The sequence below is a fragment of the Callospermophilus lateralis genome, chromosome 16, assembly GCF_048772815.1.
Source record: "Callospermophilus lateralis isolate mCalLat2 chromosome 16, mCalLat2.hap1, whole genome shotgun sequence".
NCBI classification, from domain to species: domain Eukaryota; kingdom Metazoa; phylum Chordata; class Mammalia; order Rodentia; family Sciuridae; genus Callospermophilus; species Callospermophilus lateralis.
In genome coordinates, this window is record NC_135320.1 from 72,602,161 (window position 1) to 72,628,750 (window position 26,590).

The following is a 26,590-nucleotide window of genomic DNA, read 5'->3' on the forward strand; positions in this document are numbered from 1 at the left end:
ACCATCTAGTTTACTGGTAAGGAAAGTGAATTTGAAATGGGCTAAGTAACATGCTTATGATCTTTCAGTTACTGGCCAAAAGTTGCTCACAGGGCTGGATCTTTATTTTCCCATAATTGGCATTGAATTTTTCAAATTTTAATTCCTTGCAGTGAACCTGCAGAGACTGAATACCATGTCCACCATGTTGAGTCCAAAGACCCCAGCTCTCACTGAGTGTTGGTGGATTCCATCTGGAAGAGATTTAGAACCATGGAATCCTTTCTAGACAAAAATCACTCTGGCTGAATCAAGGGGGAGGAGGCAGGGTGAGCCCTCTATGGTCAACAGGCTGCAACAGAGAGCACACACACAAAGCTGAAGTGAGGGTGGGACCCTCTGAGAGAAGAGGCACATTGGCATAAAGTAAAAGGGAATATCGGGGAGAGATACCAATGGAGCCCTGGCCGGGAGTTTCTAAAGACGGAGGCTCCCTTGTGTGATGGCTTCTTGTTAAGTGCAGAGATGGTTCCAGGAGGTATACTTGCTGCGTTGTTTTTCTTGCTTTGTTTGCTAAATGAAAACATCCCTGCTTAATTAAGGTCCCTTCACACACAGCTTGGGAGGGAAAATGAGGGCATTGTTCCACCAAACGGGAAAAGCACCAAATTGACAGAAAGCACTTATTAATTTCAGAGCCCCTAAGAACAGTTTTTCATACCCTGAAGAAAGAACATCCAAATAACATTTTTAACTTTACTAAAGTAAATTTCTAGCTCAACTGTGAAGTTAAATGTATTGAAATGTAATATCCACAAAGTCGACATCTTAGTAAATTTTCATAAACTGAACACACTCGTGAGACCACCACCCGGATGGCATTTTTTAAAAAAATGTCTTCTGTATTCTACTGTGGCCCAATAAATATCCCAAACAAAATTACCTTTGATATCAGCATTCGAATTCTCTAGAATATAAAACTTACTTTTAAGTAACTTAACTTTGCCTTTTCTCTCTTTCACCCATCACAAGACACCACCCTCCTGCAGATACCCGGACATGGCCTCCCGGCCAGTCTGGACTGTTTTCAACCTCTGTAAGAATCAACCCTTGGGGAGGGGTATGTGGTACTTGTATCATTGCTCATTGCAACTGTGTGCCAGGGAGTATGGTAGATGCTTAAAACAGATTATCTCTAATTTTTACAGTGACTCTGATAAGTATCATTGTCCTCATCACTTTGAGAAGAAGTTTACTATCCTAGAAACCAACTACAGCTTGGAAACCACAGTTCTGAGATTTAAATCTAGGATGGCTTCCCCTTGTCTCTCCCTCTCTGGAGCTGTGTGTGTTGACAGGCCAGGAGGGAGGAGAAGGTAATCAAGTGGATCACCCCCACTCCCTTCATCTGGCCCTGGGGTATTGATTTTACTCGTTTTGTTTCTTTTCTGCCTAAAACAGATAGATTCAGAAATAACTGAATCACATCCTGCTTTTGTGGATCCTGCTTTTCCCTCTGGTCATGCTAAGTGGTGGCTGAGTATCTGCCCACACACAGTGGCTCCACTTTTGTGTTTCTTTTTCCCATTTCCCTGCACCAAGATAAGCCATTGGTGCTTTGGTGCTGATGACCTCTTGCTGGGTTCCAGCCAGAAGGACAGGTCAAAATTCCTACTGAAAAAAAAAAAAATAATCCCAGCTTTCAGAGAATGTGTGTACTCTGCTTCTTCCAGATCTTCCAAAGTAGGAACTTTGCCTTATCTATTGTGTTCCTAGTGACCAGCATGGGTCAGGGTATCTATCCAGTAAATGCCTGATACATTTGCTGAACTGAAAAGCAAGATTGCTGTAGTGGAAAGTAAGAAGGTGACTGATCCCATCATGCAAAAGGATCATTATGCTGTCATTTTTTTGTTTTGTTTTGTTTTGTACTGGGATTGAACCCAGGGGCTCTATACCAGCTCTTTTTTTACATTTTTATTTTGAGACAGGGTCTTGCTAAGTTGCCGAGGCTGGCTTGAACTTGCCTGCACATCTCCCCAAGTCCCAGGGGTTACAGGCATGGGCCACCTTGCTCAGCTCATCTTTGCTATTCTGATGGACACTCCTGGGCTCAGCATTTTTCTGTGGCTCTTCTCACCTGTAGGGTAAGAAGCCTTTCTGACCTCATCACTTTCTGGTACCCATGCATCCTTCTCTCTGCCCTCCCCTCCTTCCCCTCCCCATCCTGCCCTGACACCTTGTCCTGATTTTCACTCCTACCAAGAATTTGTACTAGCTGACCTCGACTCTGTGCCCTCTCCCTGGCTCCCAAGGTCATTCTTGGAGCTGGAACGCTCCCTTTGGCAGACTTGGTTATTTTATTCTCTTGCTTCTCCTTTCTCCTCATATAGACCTCCACCTCTGTTAAAGCACTTATGTGCTTGTCATAGGTTTGTTGATGTGGTGGTGGTGGTGGTGGTGCTGGGGATCGGAACTAGAGCCTCACACATGATAGATAGGCACTCTACCACCAAGCTACACCCCAGCCCCTGGCACATGGGTTTTTAGTGTTTGCTGCCCCATACAATAGTAAGCAACTTAAGGGTAATGGCCATGATTTTCATTGCTTTAACTCCTGGGACACAGAATTAGCTCAGTAAATATCTGCTTCATGAATAGAAATGACTTTTAACAGCTTTTTTTGAGATATAGCTTGCATATTATACAATTTGTTCATTAAAGCCTATAATTCAATGGTCTTTACTATATTCACAGATGCCTCGTCCCTAGTCAACCACTAGTCTACTTTTTCCCTATAGATTTCTCGGTTCTGAACATTTTATATGAATGGAACCAAGTAAGGTATAGTGTTTTGGGACTGTCTTTCTTCACTCAGTGTTTTCAGGGTTTACTCATGTTATGTTTCAGTACTTTGTTTCTTTTTATAGCCAAATAATATTCCATTGTATAGATAGGTGACATTTTCAGTTTTCCCACTTGATGGTCATTTGAGTTGTTTCTTTGGGGCCATAATGAATGATGCTGTTATGAGCATCTCTGTGCTAGCATTTTCTGTAGGTAGATGTTTTCATTTCTCTTGGACATAAATTTAGGAGTAGAATGACTATATCAAATGAGTAACTGTGTGTCATGATTTGAGGAACTGTGAGATCTCTCTGAAGTGGCTGGACATCTTACGGTTCCTACCAACAGTGTAGGAGGCTTCCATTTCTTCAATTCTTGCCAATACTTGTTATTATGTAGCTTTCTTAATCTAGCAAAATAATGGATGTGAAATGGTATCGCCTGGAACCAGGGGTACTTTACCAGTAAGCCATATCCCCAGCCCTTGTTGTTTTTAATTTTGAGGTAGCAAAACTCCTGAAGTTGCTTACGGTCTCACTAAATTGCTGAGATTGGCCTTGAACTTGTGATCCTCCTGCCTCAACCTCTCGAGCCACTGGGATCACAGATGTGTGCCGCTGACATCCAGCATCTTTCTCTGTACTTATTAGCCATTTGTGCATTGTCTTTGATTGGTTCAGATCACTTATTTGCTGTTTTATTGGGTTATTTATCTTTTTATTATTGTACTTTGTGGCTTCTCTGTCTATTCCAGATACAAATCCCTTATCAGAGATATAACCTGAAAATATTTTCTCCTATTCTATGACTTATACTTGCCTTTTCGTCTTTTTCACTTCTCTGCTGGTTGTTTTGGTTTGGTGGTTTTGTACCAGGGATTTTGTTTTGTTTTGTTTTTGTACCAGGGATTGAACCCAAGGACACTACCACTGAGCTATATCCCCAGCCCTTTTAGTTCTATTTCAAGACAGGGTCTCATTAAATTGCGAAGTTCTCGCTAAGTTGCTGGCCTCAAACTTGCCTCAGCTTCCCAAGTCTCTGGATAACAGGTGTGCACCACTGAGCTCCCTTAAGCCACACAAGTTTTAAATAATGATTATCCCAGTTTAATTTTTTTTTTTTTTTTGGCATGTGTGCTTTGGTGTAAAATCTAATGTTTCTTTGCCAAACTCAAGGTCATGAAAACCCCCATTTTTTTTTTTTTTTGGTAAAAGTTTTATGGTTTTGGCTCTTACAGTTAGGTCTTGAATCTATTTGGGGGTAATTTTTAATATATAATGTCAAGTGAGGGTCCAAGTCTGTTCTTTTGCATGTAGCTAGTTGTCTCCTCACTGTTTGTTGAAAAGACCATCCTTTCTCCATGAGATGGCCTTGACACTCATCAAAACTCAGCTGACAGCCAGGCATGGTAGTGCATGCTTATAATCCCAGCAGCTTGGGAGGCTGAGGTAGATCCAGGATCTCCAGTTCAAGGCCAGTTTCAGCAACTTATCGAGGCCCTAAGCAACTCAGTGGACCCTGTCTCTAAATTTAAAAATACCCCAAAGTTGGGGGGATTGCTGGAGATGTGGCTCAGTGGTGGAGTGCCCCTGGATTTAATCCCCAGTACCTAAGAAACAAACAAAACAAAACTCAGCTGACCACAGACTATCAGGATAATTATTTAAAAGCTATCTTAAGCTTTTATGATTATACAAGATGGTGGTTGACTAAGGAGAGAAGGGACACTCTCTTTCTCTTTTTATTGGCACAGAGGATTGAACCCAGGGATGCTGAGTCACATCCCCAGGCTTTTTTATTTTGAGACAGGGTCTCTTTAAGTTGCTGGGGCCTCTCTAAGTTGCTGAGGCTGGCCCCAAACTTGAGATCCTCCATTCTCAGCCTCCTGAGCCACTGGGATTATAGGTGTGTGCCTTGGATCCGGGCTGTCTTCCCTTTATTTGATGGTTTGTTTTTGGTAAGAGGGTTTGAACCCAAGGACCCTTAATCACTGAACCACATCCACAGTCCTTTTTATATTTTAATTTAGAGACAGAGTCTCTCAAAGTTGCTTAGGACCTGCTAAATTACTGAGGCTGGTTTTGAACTCACCATCTTCCTGCCTCAGCCTCCCAAGCTGCTGGGACAGGTGAGTGCCACTACACCTGGCTATCTTCCCCTTTTATATGGCTCCCACATGCTGGGTCCTCTAGTCACCTCGCCTCTTCACTTATATAAACATGGTCCTGTTGTCCTTGTATTGAGGTTGTTTTTTTTTTTTTTTTCCTTTTTTCAATATGTGTACTCAGTTTTTATCACTTTCTTAACTCTCTTAAATATGTTCACTTACTTTCTCTCCTTGGTATTGTATTTCATTTTTCTTCATCACTTCACCTTACACCTCCTTAATTTCCTCCTTTACCCCTCATTTTTTCTTTCTTCATTTTGGGTGACAGATCCTCTGATGGTGACGAAAGCATCCAAAATAAATAATGGCCATGTCTCTGAAAGAGCTTTTATAAAACTCAGCTTCCCTTGAGAGTTGTTCGAAAGGCTTAGGAAGGTTTGGATTGTTTGGATTGAGGGCAAGGGTGCTTGGTTTCTCTCCTTTTTGTGTAATTTATTGGTTATGAAACCGCCGTTGAATGTAGCCTTTTCAAATAGCCCTGGACTCAGAATCTGCACTTGGCCTCTGTCTAAAGCTGATTCAAGTTCTGAAAATGACTGTTAAGACAACATTAAAAACCCCAGGGAATGTGGAAATCACAGTTTAGGTTTTATAATCTCAGTCTCTTTATAACATAAAACCAGTACTAAAAAGTTCTTGGTTTTCTTCCAACTAATTTAAAACAATAAGCAAAGAGGAAGGGATATTATCTTTCAAAGACAATACTTTCCATTACTGTTTCTTATGGTTTCTGTTTAGTTTTTGTCAGTTGATAAGAACATATTTGTGGAGCATCTAATGTATACTTCTTCTCTGAGTTTAGTTTTCTAAGAAATAAAAGCATTTAAGGCATGCTATCTCACCTTTAAGAGCTTCTAGTTTGGCTGGAGGGAGGGGTAAAAATAGCATATTGAAAATTGAACCAGGCATGGTGGCACGTGCCTGTCATCCTAGCAACTCAGGAGGCTGAGTCAGGAGGATTGCAAGTTCAAGACCAGCCTCAGCAATTCAGTGAGATCCTGTCTCAAAGTAAAAAATAAAAAGGGCTGGGTATGTGACTTGATAGTAAAGCATACCTGGGTACAATCCCCAGTATTTTTTTTAAAAAAAAAAAGAAAGAAAAATTGAGCCGAGTACAGTGGTGCACGCCTTTAATCCCAGTGATTTGGGAGACTGAGGCAGGAGGATTGCAAGTTGGAGGCCAGCTTCAGCAATTTAGTGAGTCCCTAAGCAGATTAGCAAGACCCTGTCTCAAAATAAAAAGGAGCACTGGGGAGATGGCTCAGTGGTAAAGTACCCCAGAGTTCAATCCCCAGGACCAAATAAACAAAAAATTGAGATGATATGTATGTGTATATATATATACATATATATATATATATATATATATATATATAGCCTTAGGATTTAATCAGGTTATTTAAAGTGCAGTTGCACTATCTCATTTTTTTTGTACCAGTGATTGACTATCCAGGGGTACTCCATTATTGAGCTGTGGCCCCAGCCCTTTTTATTTCTTATTTTGATACAGGATCTCACTATAAGATTGGCCTCAAATTGGCAAGCTTCCTGCCCTAGCCTTGTGCATCACTGGGATTACAGGCGAGTCCCACTGCACCAGGTCATTCAGCACCTTGATGTAAATGAGCGCCTGATGTCCCTCTGCCTTTCCTTCAGGCTGCTGCAGCCCCTCATCCCACAGGACTGATCACAGGGAGCTGGACAGCAGCCCTCCTTTGTCCCTGAAGCCAGGTTCCCTTGCCTAGTAAACATCCTGTATCACTGCACCAGCAGCCCTTGTTTTCAAAGACTAGCCCAGGTTTCTCCAGGGAAGGGAAAAAGAGAGGGGAAGAGCATGAGGAAGGGATACGGCAGAGAACGAATCTGTGCATGTAGTGTGGAGAGGGGTGAAGGGAGGAGCAGAGACTTGGTGGTGGAGTGTGGAATGCTGTTTTGCCCTCCCCGCTTTGCTTTTCCAGTATGCATTGCTTTTACTCATAAATATTAACTGAACAGCTTTCTGTTTACTGGTTCTTAACCTAATTATCATGAAAATTATATCAGTTTATCCATATAATATCTGTTTTACAGATAATGGCATAATACTTAAAAATACCAGTCCTGGGGTAAACATGGATATTTTCCTGTTCATCACACAAGTCAATAATAGATGTTCAAAACTCTTTGTGGGGAGCATCTACAACATCTAAATGTTTAGTCTAAACTTTGGAAACTAGTTTATTATATTGGGTATAGAAATATAACCCCCCTTTTTTTTTGCAAGGTGTAATGGCACACCCCTGTAAATCCCAGCAGCTGGGAAGACTGAGGCAGGAGGATCCCAAGCTCAAAGCCAGCCTTAGCAACTTAGCTAAGGCTCTAAGCAACTTAGGGAGACCTTGTCTCAAAATATAAATAACAAGGGCTTGGGATGTGGCTCAGTGGTTAAGTGCCCCTGGGTCTAATTTCCAATACCAAAAAATGAAAAAGAAATATAACCATTTTCACTTACATTTTGTCAGGAACCACACATCTGGTTAAACATAAACTTAACCTTAATTTAACTTCTTGATTGATAACATTTTTCCCAGTTATAAATGTAGTACATTTTCTTTGGGGCAGATTTTGAGTAATAGAGAACTCTATTTGGCAAAATTATTCATAAACCACCTTCAATCTTTGAGTGAATTAATTTTTAAGTTTTAAAGCCAAATAACAGTTATCATGTATATAAACAATTGATTATTGTATTAACTCCTGACTTTTTAACTCTTTCCCTAGTTTCCGCTCCTGTGCACCATTCCCATACATTCTCATTTTATATAGGGTCTGTTCAGATCTTTTGAATTTTTTTTCAATGTACAAGGAGATTGCTATCAGCTTGTTTCTATTCCTGTACTGGCACCTAAATGTAGCAGTTCCTTCTATTGTATGCTGCCTTCCCTTTGGTTAATGTGAGTCTGGGAAATCTGACTCAGATATAGATGCAGGAAAGGTTGAAATCAGTTCACATGTACAATCAGCCTGCTGAATGCTTGCAGGAGACAAGAATGATGAATGCCAAAACATGTGTAGAAATGGTTCTGTGCTTTGAGGAGGAATTATTGTTCTTGTCTATAAAAATAATACAAAAGCTTCATTCATTTTGATGCAAAGAAAGTTTTTTTAATCAAATAATGGCTCCATCTATAAAACTTATATAGTAGTTATCATCATTGTCAACACCATCATCATCATCATGGATTAAATGTATTCAGTGTTTGCTGATGTTATGCCAGGCATCATGATTTTTATGTCTCATCATATTTAAGGTCACAATTCCCTGAGTTGGCACTGTTACTACTCCCATTTAAAAAAATATTTTTTAGTTGTTGATGGACCTTTATTTTATTTATTTGTATGTGGTGTTGAGAATAGAACCCAGTGCCTCATGCATGCTCAGCAAGCTCGCTACCACTGAGCCACAACCCCAGCCTATTACTACTCTCATTTTACACATGAACAAAGAGAGTCAGACAGACAACCCAACAAGTGTGCAGAGTTAAAATCCGTCTGATTTTAGACCATCATACATGTGGACTCATGGACTGAAATGTCATTATGGAACTAAGGACTACACAACTGTTCATAGCAGTGTTATTCATGATAATTAAAAATGGGGAAAAAACCCAAAATGTTTACCAGTTGATGAATGGATAAGCAAAATGTGGTATACCCATGAAGTGGAATATTATTTGGCAATAAAAATCATAATTGGTACAATGCAGATGTAAACATTATGCTAAGTGAAAGAAGCTAGTCACAACAGACCACATGTGGTATGAGCCATTCATATGAACTCTCCAGAAGAGGCAGATTCAAAGCCAGAACACCGATTAGTGTTTTGTCTAGAACTGAAGAGATGGGGAATGACTTAATGGGCTTAGAGTCTCCTGCTGAGGAGATGAAAATGTTGTAATGTGGATTGTGGAGATGGTGGTACAAGTTGTATATATATTTAAAAAAAACCCCACTGAATTGTGTACATAAAATGGATTAATTGTATGGTGTGTGAGTTATATCCAAATAAAATTGGGAGGAGGAGGAGTTGACATCATTTCATCCTGGTAGCCTCTGCTTCCTCCTCCTGAAGCCCTGTGGCACTAGGTAGGAAGTCCAGGCTGCCTTGTTAGGCAGAGGAGCACCACAGAGGCTGACCTCCAGCCCTGGCCACCCTCTGCATGCAGTTGTGTGTTACTCCAAGCCAGAGCCATCCAAAACTAAAAGATGATTAAATGATGGTTGTTTAAAACCGCTGCATTCGAGGGTAGCTTGTTATCAGGCAAAAGAGGATGGGGACCCATTGTATGTCAAATTCTTGCCTGAACACTGTGACTACATAATAGTAACAAAATCAAATCCCAAGAAAGACTGGGCCTTAAAAAGGGGAACCGGGATGGAGACATATTTCCTTGATTAAGGGGAAATGAAATAAGGAAGAGTCAAGGGTGCTAGGGCATGTTTTAAATGGCAAGCCGAAGCCACCCAGGCCGCCTGCCAGCTGCTCTCTTTCCTGAAGCTTGCCTTGGCAGAAGCAGCGAACCAGCCACTTTGGACTCCAGAGTCTACCAGCTCCTTTGCGGGAACTCTAGAGGACTGGCAGATCTTGATTCTGAAAGGAGAATCCCTCAGCTGCAAGGGGCAGAGTCATTACAAGCAAGGCTAAAGGCCAGGAGTCTGTCTGCAGTGGCGAGTGTCAGCAGTACAGACTCATTTCCCCCCTCACTGGTGCTGGGGATCAAATCCAGGAATTTATGCACATTAGACAAATGTTCTACCACGGAGCTACACTCCCCCACTGGAACTCTCTTGATTTGCCTCATCTCTACATAGACTCATCCTAAGGGGGTCCTTTTCTTTCTTTCTTTATTAATACATGTGCTCACTGTGTTGTCCAGGGTGGCCTTGAACTCATACTCCTCCTGCTTCAGCCTCCTGATTAGATGGGATTGTAGGAGTGCCCCACTATGCCCAGCTGCAGGTTTCTTAGGGGGAGTCCTGGGGATTGAACCCAGCAGGGCTTAACCACTCAGCTACATCCTCAGCCCCTTTTTATTTTTTGAGGCAGGGAATCTCAGTTACTTGGGAAACTGCGGCAGGAGGATCACAAGTTGGAGGCCAGCCTCAGCAACTTAGACTCTGTCTTAAAATGAAACAAAAAATAAAGGACTGGAGATATAGTTCAGTGGTAAAGCACCCCTGGGTTCAGTTCCCAATACTTGCCCCACCAAATGGATGATGACAGGAAATGCCTAGAAATGAGTTTAATTTATTCATTCAGCCAAAATTTTTAGTAAACCTATTATGCTAGGAAACAACCATGAACTACATAAACAGGGTCTCTGCTCATCAAAAGCTTACAGTCATGGGAGCAGGCGATTCCCCAAGGGCTCTGGAAGTGGCATGGTCCAGATTTGTAAGAATCAGAGATTTCTCAGAAGATATAATGTTTATAATGGCAAAACTGAGGCTAGTTATCCAATTTTTTTGCTCCATTCTTTGAAGGTCAAAGAAATGAAGGAAGGGTGGTATTTCTTTTTTTTTTCTTTCTTTCTTTTTTTTTTTTTTTTTTTTTGTGGTGCTGGGGATTGAACCTAGTTCTTTGAGCATGCGAGGCAGGCACTTGATCAACTGAGCTACATCCCCAGCCCCAGGGTGGTGTTCCTTTTTGGAACATGCACATGAATCTCAGATTCTCATCACCAGCGCAGGCTCCCAGGTCTGGCAACATGTGGCTTTTTTTTCTGTGTAGTTTATTTCCAGCACCCTCCACCATTCCTTATCTTGCCCTCAATACTTTCTGAGCTGTGTGATGTGTCCCTGTGTGTGATGTTTCACATATTATCGCCACCTTCTGTTGATAGGAATGTGTCCCAGTTATCCATTCCTGCAAAGCAGATCACCCTAGAACTTAATAGTGTTATTTTTCCTGATTCTATGGGTTGGCGTGGTGGTTCTTCCAGTCCTTTCTCCAGGGCTTGCTCCTGGAGGGCCAGCTGGTCCAGGATGGTCTCATTCACATGTCCAAGAGTTGGTGTTGGCTGTTGCCTGGGCACCTTGGTTCCCCTCCTTGTGCCCTCTCCTTTTCCAAGAGGCCACCTGCTCTCTTACATGGTGGCACTACAATGGAACAAAGGAGGAAGTTGGCCAGGCCTCTTAAACTTCACTTTAGAAGTCTCTATAATGTCACTTCCACTGCATCCTGTTGATCAAAGCGAGTCTCAAAGCCAACACAAGTTCAAGGGAAGTTGAAACAGACTCAGCCTCTCGATGGGAGACACAAGGCAGTCACAGTAGAAGGCAGGTGAGAGGAGCTGTGTGGCCTCCGTGCACTTGATCACCTATAGAATGCCTTCATGATTCTGACACTTGTGTTGCCCTTTACCTTCTAAGAAGGGGCTTGCTAGTATTATATTAAATAATACTTAAATAGCTCTGAGCTCTTATTGCCCACCCCAACTTAGCTGTTATTAACCCCAGGCAAGCAGCCTACTTCTAAGTATGAACAAAAGTGCAGAAGAGGATTGACTTAGAGAGGGATTTAAATAAGGAGTATTTAGATGAGGGCATCCTGAATTAGAAGATTTTAAATGAGAAATTGTAGCTTTTATAAATTCTCTTTATATAAAATATATATTTATATTCTTTAAACTTTTAGTGTCCCCCCCCAAAAAAGACTTTTGATGATAGCAATAACCCAGTGAGAAAAGTAGAACAGGCGTTATTTTCCTTATTTAATATGTTTGGAAGACACTGAAGCAGTGAGAAATGGCATGTGGCAGTCTGAATTTGTGGCAGTCTGAATTCGGGTCCCAAGACTGCTGCCTGCTAATCCTATGCCCTTCTGTGACTTGTATTTAACAAAACTCCTAATTCTTCTGGGAGGAGCAGAGGGAGTTTGAAAGAGTTTCTGTTTCCATCAGTTCATAGCCTTTAGGAACAAGGCCGTCGTGTCCTGGTGTGGGCATTGGGGGTTACTTAAGTAGTGCAGGCCTTGGCATTTACAGTGACTTCTGCATTATAAAGTCATTCACTCACGTGTGATTGTTACAACAGCTCTGTGAGGGTGTCATTGTACTCCTGAGGAAAATGAATCTGGAAAAAAATAAAGAGGGCTTGCCTGATGTCTTAAAGCAGCTAAGTGAAAACCTTATCTGATTCCTAGACCAGTGTTCACTCTGTAGCATGGTTGGGCTGTAGGTCAGAAAGCACCGAGGATGGACACCATATGGCACTCAGGTGTACTGTGCAGTTATCCCTTACAGTGAGGGCTATTGCCCAGTTTTCCTCATCTGGATGAGAACTGAATTTTTCTTCTGTAGATGAAGAGGAAGCTGGATTACAAAGATCTCTAAGGTTTCTTCCTGCTCTAAAGTGAAGTGGTTCAATTTGTATTGCATATTATAGTTTGAAAGGAAACGAAGCTTTTAAAAAGAAAGACGAACTTTCATATGGAAGACAGAAATTACCAGGCACAGTTTTACAAAAGAAGATGATACAGCCTTGTGTTTGGTTTTTGACCTTGGTATTTGATGAGATTCTGTTTTTCATAAAATTTTGTGGATGAACATGGACCCTACCCTCCTGGAGCTTATATTGAATAGGGGAGGTAATCCTTATCTGGAAATCACACAAAATGCAGAAGATTCTAATAGAGAATGAGAAGATTCTAATAGAATCTTCTAATAGAGACCTGTCAATAAAGATGTGAAGGATAGGAGTTAAATAAGCATGAAAAATGGAGGCAAGATGGGGAGAAGCAGGAGAGAACATTCCAGCATTCAAAGGCCCTTTGGTAGATAGGGTATGGGATGTCTGTGGGACTAAAAGAAGGCCAGTGTCCCCAAAGAAGTGAGAGTGATTACTCATTTAATACTGGGGATTGAACCCAGGGGTGCTCTACCACTAGGTTACCTTCCCAGCCACTCTCCACCACCACCCTTTAATTTTTTTTTTTTTTTTTTAATTTCAAGACAGGGTTTCAGTAAGTTGCCCAGACTGTCCTCAACCTTGTGATCCTCCTGCCTCAGCCTCTCAGATCTCTGGGATTATAGGCATGTGCCACCAGGCCTGGCCACAGCAATGATTCTAGTGAGAGGGCAGGATTTTGCATGCATTATAAGCCATGTAAATGACTTTGGTTTTTATTTTAAAGGCAATGAGAAGTCATTGAAGTATATTTTCTTATTTTTTCTTTTTGGTTCTGGGGATTGAACCCATGTACTTTACCTGAGAGCTACATCCCCAGCCTTTTTTAATTTTTAATTCTTTTTTTTTTTTTTTTTTGCAGGGGTAAGAGGCTACTCTTTATTTTTTTATTTTGAGACAAGATCTTGCAGACTTGCTGAGGGCCTCGCAAAGTTGCCCAGTCTGGCCTAAACTTTGCAATCTGCTTGTCTCAGCCTTTTGAGTGGCAGGGATTATAGGCATGTACCACCACACCCAGCTCACTAAAGTATAATTTCAACAGTGGCAGGACATTATCAGATTTGAATTTTTGAAAGATGATTTTAATTACCATATCAGGATGTAGGTGTATAAAGTTGGGTTGAGAACAAAAGTGGATGGATAGATACTCTAAGAAAACACTGTCATTATTTCATGGTGTTTTCAGCTAAGGTGGTGGCAATGCAGAAAGAGACATACATGAGAGAGATTTAGGAAATAAAATCTGCAGTTCATCTGACAGATTGTGGGGGTGGGAGGCTGGTAAAGATGTAGGTATTGGGGCTTTTTTTTTAAATTACTTTTTCCTGTTCAGAGAGTAGAAGCACTCACTAGCACAGAACCTGATTGGGAGGAAAAGACAGGAGCTCAATTTTTGTTAATTTTGAGGTGTCTTTTAAGCATTTATATGGATGCAAATGACTGGAGTTGGGTGTAGAGGCTCTGTCTGGGGATGTATATTTGGGGATCTTTGAGGCACAGATAGTAACTGAATCTATAAGGATGTTAGAGTTCACCCAGGAGATTATGGAATGAGAAAAGAAGTATTTGGGGTTTGAATATCAAATGATTCCAGCCTTTACATTAATGCATAATGTATTATTCCAAAACTTAAAGTTCAGGGAGATGAGGAGAAACCAACACAGATGCGCTGAGAAAGAGGTGGGAGTGGAGGAACAGGAGAGGAATATAAGTGTGATGTCCCTTTAGCTGTGGTCAGTAGCATCTAATGGTACTTATGTCAACCTTAAAGAAGACTTAGATTTATGTTACATTGTGTCATATTTGCATGCATAGGAGAATGCTGATGGCCCCAGTGAAGCGATTTTGAAGGGCAAAATCCCAAGGAGTAGAGAAATGCTTAGGAAGCGAGTTAGGTGAAGATAGGAAGATTGTAAAGGACACGTAGCTGTCTTAGCTCAGGCTATTTTAGCAAAATTACCATAGATTTGGATGGCTTAAACAAACAACAAGTGTTTGGGAATTTCAAGATGAAGGTGCCAGCAGACCCTGTATCTGATGAGGATGGCCGACTTGTCATTGCATCTTTGTATAGATAGAGCAGAGAGAGAGAAGCATGCTGTCTGTGTCTCTTCTTGCAAGGGCACTAATTCCATCATGAGGGCTCCAACCACATAAACTACCTTCCAAAGACCCATCTCCAAACCATCACATTAGGGATTATTCAGCATATACAAAGAATTGGGGTGTGTGTGTGTGTGTGTGTGTGTGTGTGTGTGTGTACGGGGGGTTACAAACAGTCTACAGCAGAAATCTTGTTAGCACAGTGATTTGAGAAATAGATTATGTCTTTAGGAAAGAAACACTAGCCTTTTTAGAAAGGTGGGGTGGGGCTACTACTTTGCAAGGTGACTATCTTGAATATCATCTACGAATGGTAAAGTCTTAGATTTTATTTCCAGTTTTTTTTCCTTATTACCAGAAGAAAATGCATCTGTTCACTTCTGAGCAGATCCTCTCTTAGAATTTACATTTGTGGCAGCACATGACAGCCAAATCTGTCTGTCTGACAAGTGCCGTGATACTTCACAGAAGTCTATGATTTAGGATTTCAAATGAGCTACGCTCCTTTTGTGTTGGTTTTTCTTTATATTTCTTTCCCCCTTTTTTCCTCCCAGGCTGATGACCCCTGAGAACACACTCTTACAACCCAGGGAAGAAGAAGGAGTCAAGTATGAGCGCACCTTCATGGCATCTGAATTCCTGGATTGGCTGGTTCAGGAAGGTGAGGCCACCACAAGAAAAGAGGCTGAGCAGCTTTGCCACCGGCTTATGGAGCATGGCATCATACAACATGGTGAGTGTATTGGTCAGCATTTGCTGCAGTAACAAACAACCCCACTATCTTGTGATTTATAACAAGCACGTTTTTTCTCAGTCATGGTTCTTTAAATCTGTTTTACCTCTGCTTGGGTATAACTTGGCTTGCCTGCAAGCTGAGAGTCAATTTCAGATATATGTATCATGCCTTCTTGTTCTGGCACACAGTCTAGAGGAACATCCACTGTCTGGGGTATGTTGTTTTTACAGATGAATGCAGAAGCTGAAAAGGACAGGCAGATTCTTGTGATGCTTTCAGAAGCTTCTACTCAGATGAGAATGTAACATCACAAACAACTCCATGGCCTTGGGAAGTAGATATCTTGGGAGGAGAAAATGAAATTTTTCTGAACCATGATACAAGTAGCCACAGTGAAGGGTTAATCAAAAGAGATTTCATAAAGTTTTCATTTTCTTTATAGGGCTGAATCATAATGATGCAATATAACCTATTGGTTCAGAGCTGTATCAGTTACCTTTCGCTACATGACAATTTATCCTAAAATTTAATGCATAATGTATTATTCCAAAACTTAAAGTATCAAACAACAATAACTTTTATTATCTCACACAGTTTCTGTGGAATTTAGGAGAAGCTCAGCTGGGTGGTTCTGGCTTGGGTGCCACCTGAGGTTAAGTCAAGACATTGGCCAGGATGATAGTCATCTGAACATCAGCCAGGCTGGAGGACTCACTTCCACAGTGACTCACTTGTTGCCAAACAGGTTGGTTCTGGCTGTTGGCTAGAGGCTTTAGTGCAACACTGTGTGGACTTCAGCAAGCTGCTTGAGGATTCTGGTGACCTGATAGCTTGGCTTCCCCCAGAGAGGGAGGAGCCAAGAGAGTGAAAGGCAGAAGCCAGGGTGCTTTTTCTAACTGAGCCTTGGAAGTCAGACTCTGCCATTTCTTCAGTAGTCTATTGGTTACATGGTCAGCCCTGTTCAGTGTGGGAGAGAAGGCAGGGATACCAGAACACAATGACCACTGGAGCCATCTTGGAGGTGGGCTGTCGCAAATCGTAGCCTCCCAAATCCCAGCCCCACCATTTGCAGCTGCTTACCTTCCCCTGTCTCAAAAATTGGGATAATCTCATAGGGTGGCTGTGTGAATAAATGGATAGATGTAAAGCACTTGGATCAGCGCCCTGCTCTTAGTAACTGCTTAGTCAGTAGCTATAAAGGTGGAGGCTTGGGGCTGGGAGGAAAGAAATGGGAACAGGACAGCATTTTGCCTATAGGCAACATGAGAGGTGATCCTTGAGTTACTTTTTCCCCACTCCCTTCCAGGCCTACATAGGATTTCTATTCCAAGATTAGGAATTATAGACTTGAAATAAACTTTAGAAATTATTTGGAGCAATGTTTTAAAACGTGCAGATCAAAACCCCTTCGTGGGTCCTGAAATAAGTTTAAAGGATCATTTCTAGCATTAAAAAAATTTAAAATAATATAAAATAACTTTAAATAAACTAGACTAGGCTCTTTCAAATCAAAGTATGGTCCATGAACCTGCAGTATCACCTGGGAATGTGATGGAAAGGCAGAATCCCTGACCCTACCCAAGTCCTGCTGAATCCGATCTGAATTTTAAGATGATCACAAAATTGGAATGTATATTAAAATTTAAGAGGAACCAAATTTGATTTAACTAGAAAATAATGGGGTATATTTTATAAAATAAAGATAAATATTTTTTGCAAATTTTATTTTAGTTAGGTATACACTATATAAATATGTAGATAGTATAGGTACCGCATGTTCTGTAGTATCTACATTATATGTATATGTACTATCTAGATAGTATATATATAGTACAATATAGATATAGATAGTTATGTAGTATTCAAGCATGTATTGAATTGCAACCGAAAAGCACCGTGTGTTGGGGTCAGATGCTTGGAAAGCCACTGCTGTGGAGGCATTGACTGGAGTGGCACTGGACATATCCCAGGCGCTTTGCTCCCATGTGCTACTGCCACACTGAACTCACAGCTGTGGATAACCTGCCTCCAGTGGAGCTGAGTTCACTGAGGGAGGGAAGATGAAAAGAAAGGATGGTACCAGTGTGGTCCCTGAACTTCAGAGGCTCAAAGTCTTGTTGGATGAGAAGATGGTTATAGAAGCAATTAGAGGACAGTAGAAGGTGCACCATATATTTTTTTCCATTTGTTTATTGATTTTACATGGTGCTAGGCACTGTTCTAATCATTTTACCCTTTATTAATTTATTAAAACTGACAAGATAGCTATTAATCTTTTAAATCTTATTTCATTGTGGTAATTAAGAACACTTAATGTGAGATCTGTCCTCTTCTTTAAGGGTACAATACAGTATTGTTGACTATAAGACAGGTATTCTTACTATCTCCATTTTATAGATCAGGAATGAAATCACCAGTAGGTTATATAATTTGTCAGAGGCCATTCAGTAGTAATGTCCAAATGGACATTAATGCTGGTAGGTGTGAACTTGGAGTTGGTTGGAGTGATAGGGTTTTCCCGGTGAGCCATGGTATGTTTGAGTTACAATTGGTTCTGCCATCTTTGCTCAAGCAGAAAAATTCAGGTGATAACCAGGTTCTGTGAGAAAACCAGCCTCTTGTACTATGATTATGACTTCTCTCATGACTCATACTGTGCATGAGAGAAGATAGAGGATGTCATGAATTGTTTCCAGATGACTTCAAAGGAATGACTAATTACACCTCAATTACAATGAATTTTATATGCTACAAACATAAGTGCCATAAAGATGCAATTCAGGGCTAGGGATGTGACTCAGTAGCAGAGCACTTGCCTAGCATGCACAAGGCCCCAGGATCAATCCCCAGCACCACAAAACACATACATACATACATACATACATATAATGTAAAGGATAAAATTAAGACTTTGAGAGCAGATCTTAACCACACCAGTTTGCATTCCATGATTTTAGGAGCATTGAATAGTCTGTATAGCAGCTGGACTCATCGAATACAACACAGCAATTCATTGCTGGATTGCTAATTTAGAGTTACAGAAATGTAGCCATCATATCTATATATGTTAGGGCTCATGATAAATACCAGTTAGTGTCTTAAACTAAGTGAGACCCTGTCTCAAAATCAAAAAGAAAAGGGGCTAGGGATGGAGTTCAGTGGGTAAAAGGCCCTGGATTAAATCCCCATTACCAAAAAAAAAAATAAAAAGTGTTTTCATCAATGGAAACCAGTTGGTATAAAAATCAGGCCCACTTATGAAACTAACTAGCTTCACCTATGAACGGTGAATGACACTCTGTTATCAAGGCTGAAAATTTGTTAGTCATGTAATTCATTTGCATGCATATTTATGTTATGTGTTATGTCTGTGTGATTATATGTATATACTTATTTTTGGTACTGCAGATTGAACCCAGGATGGCTTTTCCATTGAGCTGTATCTGTAGCCCTTTTATTTTCCATTTTGAGACAGAATCTCAACATAATCTTATCAAATCCTCACATCAATTCTGTGACATTGATATTACTATGACAGTTTTATGGGAAGAAATCTGAGGTCCAAGTCTTTAAGATCTTTTTCCCAGGGTTGCTTTGCTGACCAGTCCCTGCTAGGCATTCAGCCTTAGAAAGAGGCTTGCCTATATCCAGTAAGCATGTAGCCAGATGTGGGCTGCCTGGCACCGTGGCAGGAGCACAGTTTTTAGTACAGTGTCTAACTCTGATGGCCTTCAAATGCTAGCTCCTGTATATGATCTGATCAATTCCAAATCATAGCTAGCATTTATAGAGCTCCTACTGTATGCTAGCAGTCACTGTTCTAAGCCTCTACGCCTTTACTCTTTTATTTGTCTGCATACTGAGTTAGTTAGAGATGAGGTTAAGTAAACTTGCTGAAGATGAAAGCTAAAAAGTGATAGATTCAAGATTAGGGATCAAGCCAGTCTAGCTTTAGAGGCAAACTCTCAAATACTAAAGAAGATAGGGTGCTAAATGTAAGTCATAGGGCACTAGGGGAAAAAAATTCAACTTTTATTATATTAGCTCGCACAACTTGGCAGAGGTTGCAACTATAAAATACCTTTAGCCCATAAAATCTAAAAATTCCCTTTCTCCAAACAATGACTAGGTGCTTTGAGATTTTTGTGTAACCTTTGCAAATGGGATGAACACGCTTCTTTACTCATATTAGACACCCACCACCCCCACTGCCTTAGCTGTCATCCAGCTATCTCAGCCTTAAAAGGAGGGAGGTGGAAACTGGATAATCATGTGGGTGAACTGCTCACAGCTGCAGCAGCTGACCCTGGATAATCAGGCTATTGCTGCTGTGTCCAGGCGTATAATTTTCTGTTTTAGAACTTTAGCTAGAGCACTTCAACAATTTTAACACTCCAGAAAGCCCTCTTTCTTTTTCTTTTGTTTTAAAAAAATGTATTTAGATAACATTGTGCAACACATAAAGTAGTTTCATGTGAATTAATTTTTCCATTCCCCCTGCTGCCCCAGGGTAGTAAAGATTATCCCTTCCCCTGGTGGAAGAAGACTGCTGAGACATCTACTCTGAAAGCCATAAAGAACTTGGGAGGATAGATGCTGTCAGGAACAGACGGAATGAAGGAAATAGAAAGCAGAGGCAGCTCAACAGTAACCCAGGTTTATTCAGGACAGAACTGCAGTTGGGGGCCCAGTGGAGACTAAGATCTGTCTTCCACTGAGGTAATGACAGGCGAGTAAGGAAGGAGGGGATTTTTGCGATTAGGCCTTTACCAGGTTAGGGGTTGTCAGGGAAGAGTTGATTCAGGTGTTTTTCAGGATTTCTCAGTCCCAGATAACAATTTCCTTTCTTTGCATGATAATGGAGTATTGTCTGGAGGACTGGCCAGGCTGCCACCACTCTGGTTCTAAGATTGAGGCTAAATTTCCAAATGGGGTTGCCTGTGTCAAGTTCTCCTTAACAAATGCTTGATCCTGACGGGAATCAATGTCATCTTTCCAGTAATCAAGGTCATTGACAGAGTTCAGCTTAAACCTGCCTAGAGAAAGACAAATAATGAAGAGAAATGAAAAAAAGGAGAGAGGGAAGGAGGAAGAGAAGATGAGAAGGAATAAACAGGGAGGGAAGGAAGGAAGGACTGATGAAGGTTAAAGGTAAGATTGTGTAGGGGAAGAAAAATAACTTTCTACCCTTTGTGAGTTGTTGTTTGTTTTTTTTTTTAAACTGGGAATTGAACTCAGAGATGCTTAATCACTGAGCCACATCCCTAGCCCTTTTTTTTTTTTTTTTTTTAAATTTTGAAACAGGGCCTTGCTAAATTGCTGAGGCCTTGAACTTGAAATCCTCCTGCCTCAGCCTTCCGAGTGGCTGGGATTATAGCCTTGGGCCACTGTGCTGTGCTGTTCATGAGTTCTTCACTGGATTCTTGTAACAACAGGAGAAAAACAAGTTTAGTAACATGCATACCTCTTGTATACGTGGGAGATAACCCGGAGAAATGAGTGGACTTCTAGGGTAGATCTCAAAGGCGTAGTTTAAACTTTAGACCTAAATACCATCCTTATCTGAAACAAGAGAACAAAAAAAAAAAAAGGTAGTGAACACCTGGCTAAATGAAAAGGCCAGGCCCTGGAGCACAGCGCAAACAAAGTAAGGTTTGTTCCGTAGATTTAAACCCAGGCCTTCTCCATTGGCTCAGAGTCCCTCCTGGCTTAGTCATCCTTCCCTGTGCAGAGGGAGACATGCTTATGCTTACACATGGACGGTTCTTTTATAAAGGGACAGATTTTCCCAGCTACTGCTGTGTCTGCTGATCCTAAAATAACTAACTCAAAATAATCCTCATGGCTGCCTCTCCCTCTGGAGATGGCCTGCATACTCCCTGGAGCGCGTCTGTCTTCCTTGCTTTACTCCCAAAGGCCTGTCTGTCTCCCCCGCCCCCCACCTCCACCCCTTGATTGCCCCCATTCTCCCTTGAGTATGTATCTGCTTTCCTAACTAAACCGCTTTCTCTGCCTCTGGGGGAAAACAAAATTCTGATGTCAGAGAGGCATGTTGTGAGGTGGGATACTGTCTCCTGCAGTCATATTTTGGGATAGCATATTGTTTCCTACAGTGGTATTTGGGGATGGCATTTCCTGAGCATCATCAATCGCAACGTGCCCAAGCCACTGAAGAGAAGCTATTCTAACACTTGACAAAATGGTGAGAAAATGGTAAAGGCATCTTTATTCCAGACTCCTGCAATGGAGGCATTGTGGTAGGGGAGAAATGGGCTGAATTCTAAGCAGACAAGGACAAGTGAGGATTTATAGCATGATGACAGGGTCCCAGGAGGGAAGATCACTAGGAGGAGACATCACTAGGAAGGATTCTTACTAAACTGTCCTTCCAGGTTGATTTTTTTTTTTTTGGTACTGCGGATGAAGCCCAGTGGTGCTCTACCACTGAACTGCATCCCCAGCCCTTTGTATAAATGTTTATTTTGAGACAGTATCTCAAAATAAAGACCAGTTGTCCAGGCTGTTTTGGACTTGGAATCCTCCTGCCTCAGCCTCCCGAGTCGCTGGGATTCCAGAATGCGTCCCACCTGGAAGGCCCAGTGTTGTTGCTACAGGCAGGCCAAGGACTCACACATCAAAGATGGGAGATGAGGACCATGAAAAGATACTTCAGATACCAAAGGTGGGAGGATTCTTGCTGAGATAGTTTAGCAGGATTCTTTGCTAAGACTGGGATGGGCCAGCCAATGACAATAGGATAGGGATTGGGAGAAGCAGCAGCAAGGTCAAGGCTGAGTAGAAACAGGGTTCAAGGAAGCCGACTGAAGTTTGGTGGAGGAGAGAGTTTTTTGTCAGAGCTGACCTATCCTTGCTTGCCTACCTGCTCTTCCTTTCCACAAGGCCCTCTTTACTCAGCCTCTTTCTTTGGCATGTGGTGACCTTTTGCCACTTCCACCATCAAGAAATGGAGATTTTCTTCTATTACAAATGGAAAAAATATACCTTTCTTTACCCTTACTTAACTAGTGCCTAGGTGTTTTTAGGACAGAATTTTTCTCCATCTTTGTATCTCCAGTGACCTGGACTTTATGTATATTAATTATCCCTTGACCAAAATGCTTAGGACAAGAAATGTTGCAGGTTTCAGTTTTTTTTTTTTTTTTTGTTGTTGTTGTTGTTTGTTTTTGTTTTTGAGTTTGGAATATTTGCATAGACTTTATCAGTTGAGCATCTCTAATTTAAAAACCCCAGTCCCTAGTGTGTACACACACACATACTCACACACCAAAAAAAAAAAAAAATAAAATAAAATAAAATAAACAAATGAAAAAAAGTCCAAAATGCTCTGAAATTCAAAACTTGATGCTCAAGGGTTTTAGATTTTTGAAGCATTTCAGATTTGGGATTTTTAGATTAGGAATGCTCAACTTGTAATAGCCACTCAGTAAAAATGTATTGAATGAACAAATGATAATATTGACCATTTGTTGAGAATTTGACATTTGCTAGGCACAGTAGATGTTTATACCAGCTAGAGGTCTTTGAATATAAGCGGTCCCAGTCATCCCAGACTCAGTTAAAGAAAACACTGAAAGAGCAAGCTACTCTAAGAAGAGGAACCAAAGCAGCTACCAGGAACCAGTGTCTACATGGTAGTAGTCTATCCTTCCAGCCTCTGATGGCAGATAAATCTGCTCTGTTTTCTGTCTGTTCAATTACTCTTATGATGCAGATATTCTAGAGAGGAACCCAATTGGCTGATTCTGGCTCACTTGTTCCTCCTACCCTTGATCTTGAGTAGGCAGGACACTTTGATTGACAGACCTTCTAAGTGGGATAGATGGAGTAGTTGCATCAAAATCAAAACAACAACAACAACAAAATGCAAGCTCTGTTACTAAGGGAAATGAATGCTAAGCAGGTGAGCACAGTAGCAGATAAGCTGGTTTAAAAAAAATTTAAATTACATTTGACTCTAATCTTGACAAGCAGTCAATAAACTCAATACTGTCAGCTTATTTCTTTTGATGAGGATGTTGAGGAAATTTCAAATGATATAATCATTCTCACCTCTAAAATATTAAACTTTGAATTAAAAAAACTAAAAATGGGTAAAATATTTTCTCATTCTACTTTCAATATTTAATGTTTCAATCCATAATCAGCCACTATAATCTAATTTTTATTTTCTCAATTTAGAATTTCTGGGAATTTTCCACTGTGCTCCCTCATGTGTTTGGCTGTTTGCCTTTTTATTATAGCTGAATCCAAAGCAGGAAGAAAAATAGACAGCCAGAAATTTGTTGTAATATAAATATAAGAGAACAAGGTTGCTTGGTAAAGTCATGCACTGAGACTTTGGCACACATTATAGTGTTGATTTTGGTTAAAGGAAAACAGACCGGTCACTGTATCAGGTCTTAACTTTTTACAATGTGTGAAAGGACTAAAAGGTGCCTACTCTGTATAATTGTCCAAAAGAAAAGTGGTATACATGGAACAGAAGTGTTTCTTTTGTGAAGTGCCATAACTGTATTTCTTTTCTCCTTGACATTAGTATGGTTTTGTCAGGGGTCTATAAACTAATCTCTAGATTCATATCATGTTTGGCTCCCAGGCCTGTGTAACTGCCCTTTCCTGCCTTGCCCCTGACAGCTTGTCACCCAGTGTCCCTTGCAGTATATAGTTCTCAGTTTACCCAACCATGCACTATTTCCAAGAGGAAATCTTTTGCTGGGAATCAAACCCAGGGCCTCATGCATGCTAGGTGAGCACTCTCCCACTGAGCTACATCCTCAGCCCCTATAAGAGGAAGTCTTAAAACACAAGCACATATGCTGGGGATATAGCTCAGTTGGTAGAGTACTTGCCTTGCATGTACAAGGCCCTGGGTTGTAATCCCTAGCACCAGCAAACAAACAAACAAACAAAAAACAAGAAACAAACAAACAAAACACAAGCACACAATCTTTCTACAGTTCAAGTAGAATCAGCTGTCTGTATTCTTGGTTTCTCACCGGTAGATTCAACCAACTATGGATGGAAAATATTTGGGAAAAAATTGAATCAGTATTGAACACATACAGTGTGTCATCATTCCCTAAACAATATATTTTAACAACTATTTACAAAGCATTTACAGTGTTTTAGGTATTATAAGTAACCTAGAAATGATTTAAGTACCCAAGAGGATGTGTGTAGGTTATATACAAGGACTATGCCATTTTATATGAGGAACCTGAGCATGCATGGATTTTGGTACTATAGATCCCCATAGGTACCAAAGGAGAACTGTAATATGGGAAGTACATAGTCTACTATTAAGTACTTAGCTTGGCCTTATGTGATAATTTAAGTATTCAGATGGGTTTAAGTGGTCATTTTTAGTGGGACACATAAGTTGAGTTCTCAGGTTTATTAGAAAAACATACTAGGATCTCTCTGGTGGACTGGAAAATTCAAAGTATGGATTCTGATAAGATTGCCCCCTTTCCTCTTGGTGGAGGAGCACTGTGATGTTCAATTCCATTTACTGAGCTTGACCACAGCCCCCAAAGAGGCAGGGCTCAGGGGGACAAGAACTTGGGATCCTTTCCTTTAAGCAGTGAATTGTTCCCATGCTGAGAGCCATTAGCCAAGTAGGTATGACAATTTCCTTGCCAGCATACCCCATGTTGCTTACAGGAAGGACTCGTGGTAAAATGGACTTGCCTTGGACATTTGCAGTGACATTGCATGTAAGGTGACCTTGCTCAAGGACCAGGGCGGATCAGGGTTTAGGGCTCTCCTTGGGTTTAGGGAGGTTCCAGGTTTAAGGTTATTCCTGCTGGGAATAGGGCGTATCCTGCTGCCTCAGGCGCCTTGAGTTCCCGTTGAGTTCTCGTGGGATTCAGAGAGTATTTGGGATTTTCCCCCAGAACGCGTTTTGTGGAGTGCCGGTGTGAGATCGGGAATAAAGAATTGCTGTTTGAATCTACAAAGCTGTGAGTGGCTCGTGATTTTGTGCCCAGCCAGACTGCGGCATTCCCATACTTTCCATCACAGGTCTTTTTTCCTGTCTTTGTATCTTGTGCCAATCTGGGATGAGTGCCTTGGGTCAGCCTGACCCAGCCAGGAGGTTGAGGGCTTAGTCAGGGATTCCAGTGGGGACTTAGGCTCTCTTTGGCAGTAGACTTGTAATATTTATTCTTGCAGCCATCCTTGTCAGTCTGCTGTCACTTCTTCCTCTAGAAACTCTACCACCAGCCTTTTGTGGCCTGATTCTGAGTGTCTTGCCATTTTACACATTCTCTCAACTGATAATTCCGTCTCATTACAGCTGGGCTAGACCTATTTCCTGTTTAGACCTATGGTTCTTTGGAAAAATTGCTCCTACCTTCCCCCTCCTTGCCTGATGCATAGTTCCACTCCAGCTAGGAATGGAAGTTCAAGTGTATGAATCTCTTGGAGTAACTGACCGTATGTAAACTCTGATGAGTGCAACTATGAAATGATTAGGTTGAAATTTACAAAGGCATTGTGCATGCACGTACCCACACATTGGTCCTGCTTATAATTGGATAAATATGTGTTTTTAATCTTTATAATAATTTTTGATTTAATTTTCAGTACCATTTAAAAAATTATTTGTATGCTATTTTAAATTAACATAAAATTTTAACCCTAACATTTCGTGTAGTGTTTTTGTTTTGTTTTCTAAAAAGCTTCCCTCTTTCTTTCTCCTGAGTGTTGACATTTGACCTAAAAAAGGGCACACACCCTCACCTTTCCTTCTAATCGAGGAAGGTCTGCAAATCAGGATTTGGTTGTTTGGTTTTGGAGGGTTTTATTTATTTATTTATTTATATTTATTTATATATTTATTTTGTGTGTGTGTGTGTGTGTGTGTGTGTAAGCTAGGGATGGAACCCAGGGCTTCACAAATATGAGGCACATGCTCCACCATTGAGCTACATTCCTAGCCCTAGAATCTGTATTCTTTAAATTTTATTCCAACCATGTCCCCAGCTATTTCCCAGGTTTCAGTCAAATTGGAAGTTGCTAAAGGCTCCATGCCCGCAGGGAAGGGGTGAGTGCTGATTTTGCCTCACTGGCGCACTCCTCTCTCTCTAGTCCTCCAGGTTGCTTAAATCATAAACTCATGGAGATTCCTATTGAATGGGTACATAATGTGCTTCCTCAACAAAATGAGGGAAATGGGATGGGAGAGAGAGAGAGAGAGAGAGAGAGAGAGAGAGAGAGAGAGAGAGAGAGAGAGAGAAAGAGAAAGAGAGAGAAAACCACCAATGCTCTTAATTATTTGCCTTTAGAAG

General features: G+C 41.0%; 1 protein-coding gene across 3 annotated transcripts in view; it reads left to right on the forward strand.

The window, feature by feature from the left end:
• Deptor (DEP domain containing MTOR interacting protein) overlaps positions 1-26,590 on the forward strand; it is a 140,534-nt gene that overhangs the window by 57,128 nt on the left and 56,816 nt on the right. For all 3 annotated transcript variants that reach the window (XM_076835418.2, XM_076835417.2, XM_076835416.2), the window contains exon 4: positions 15,097-15,275. In XM_076835418.2, the coding sequence (XP_076691533.1) occupies positions 15,097-15,275 (179 nt within the window). The remainder of the gene's footprint in view (positions 1-15,096; positions 15,276-26,590) is intronic.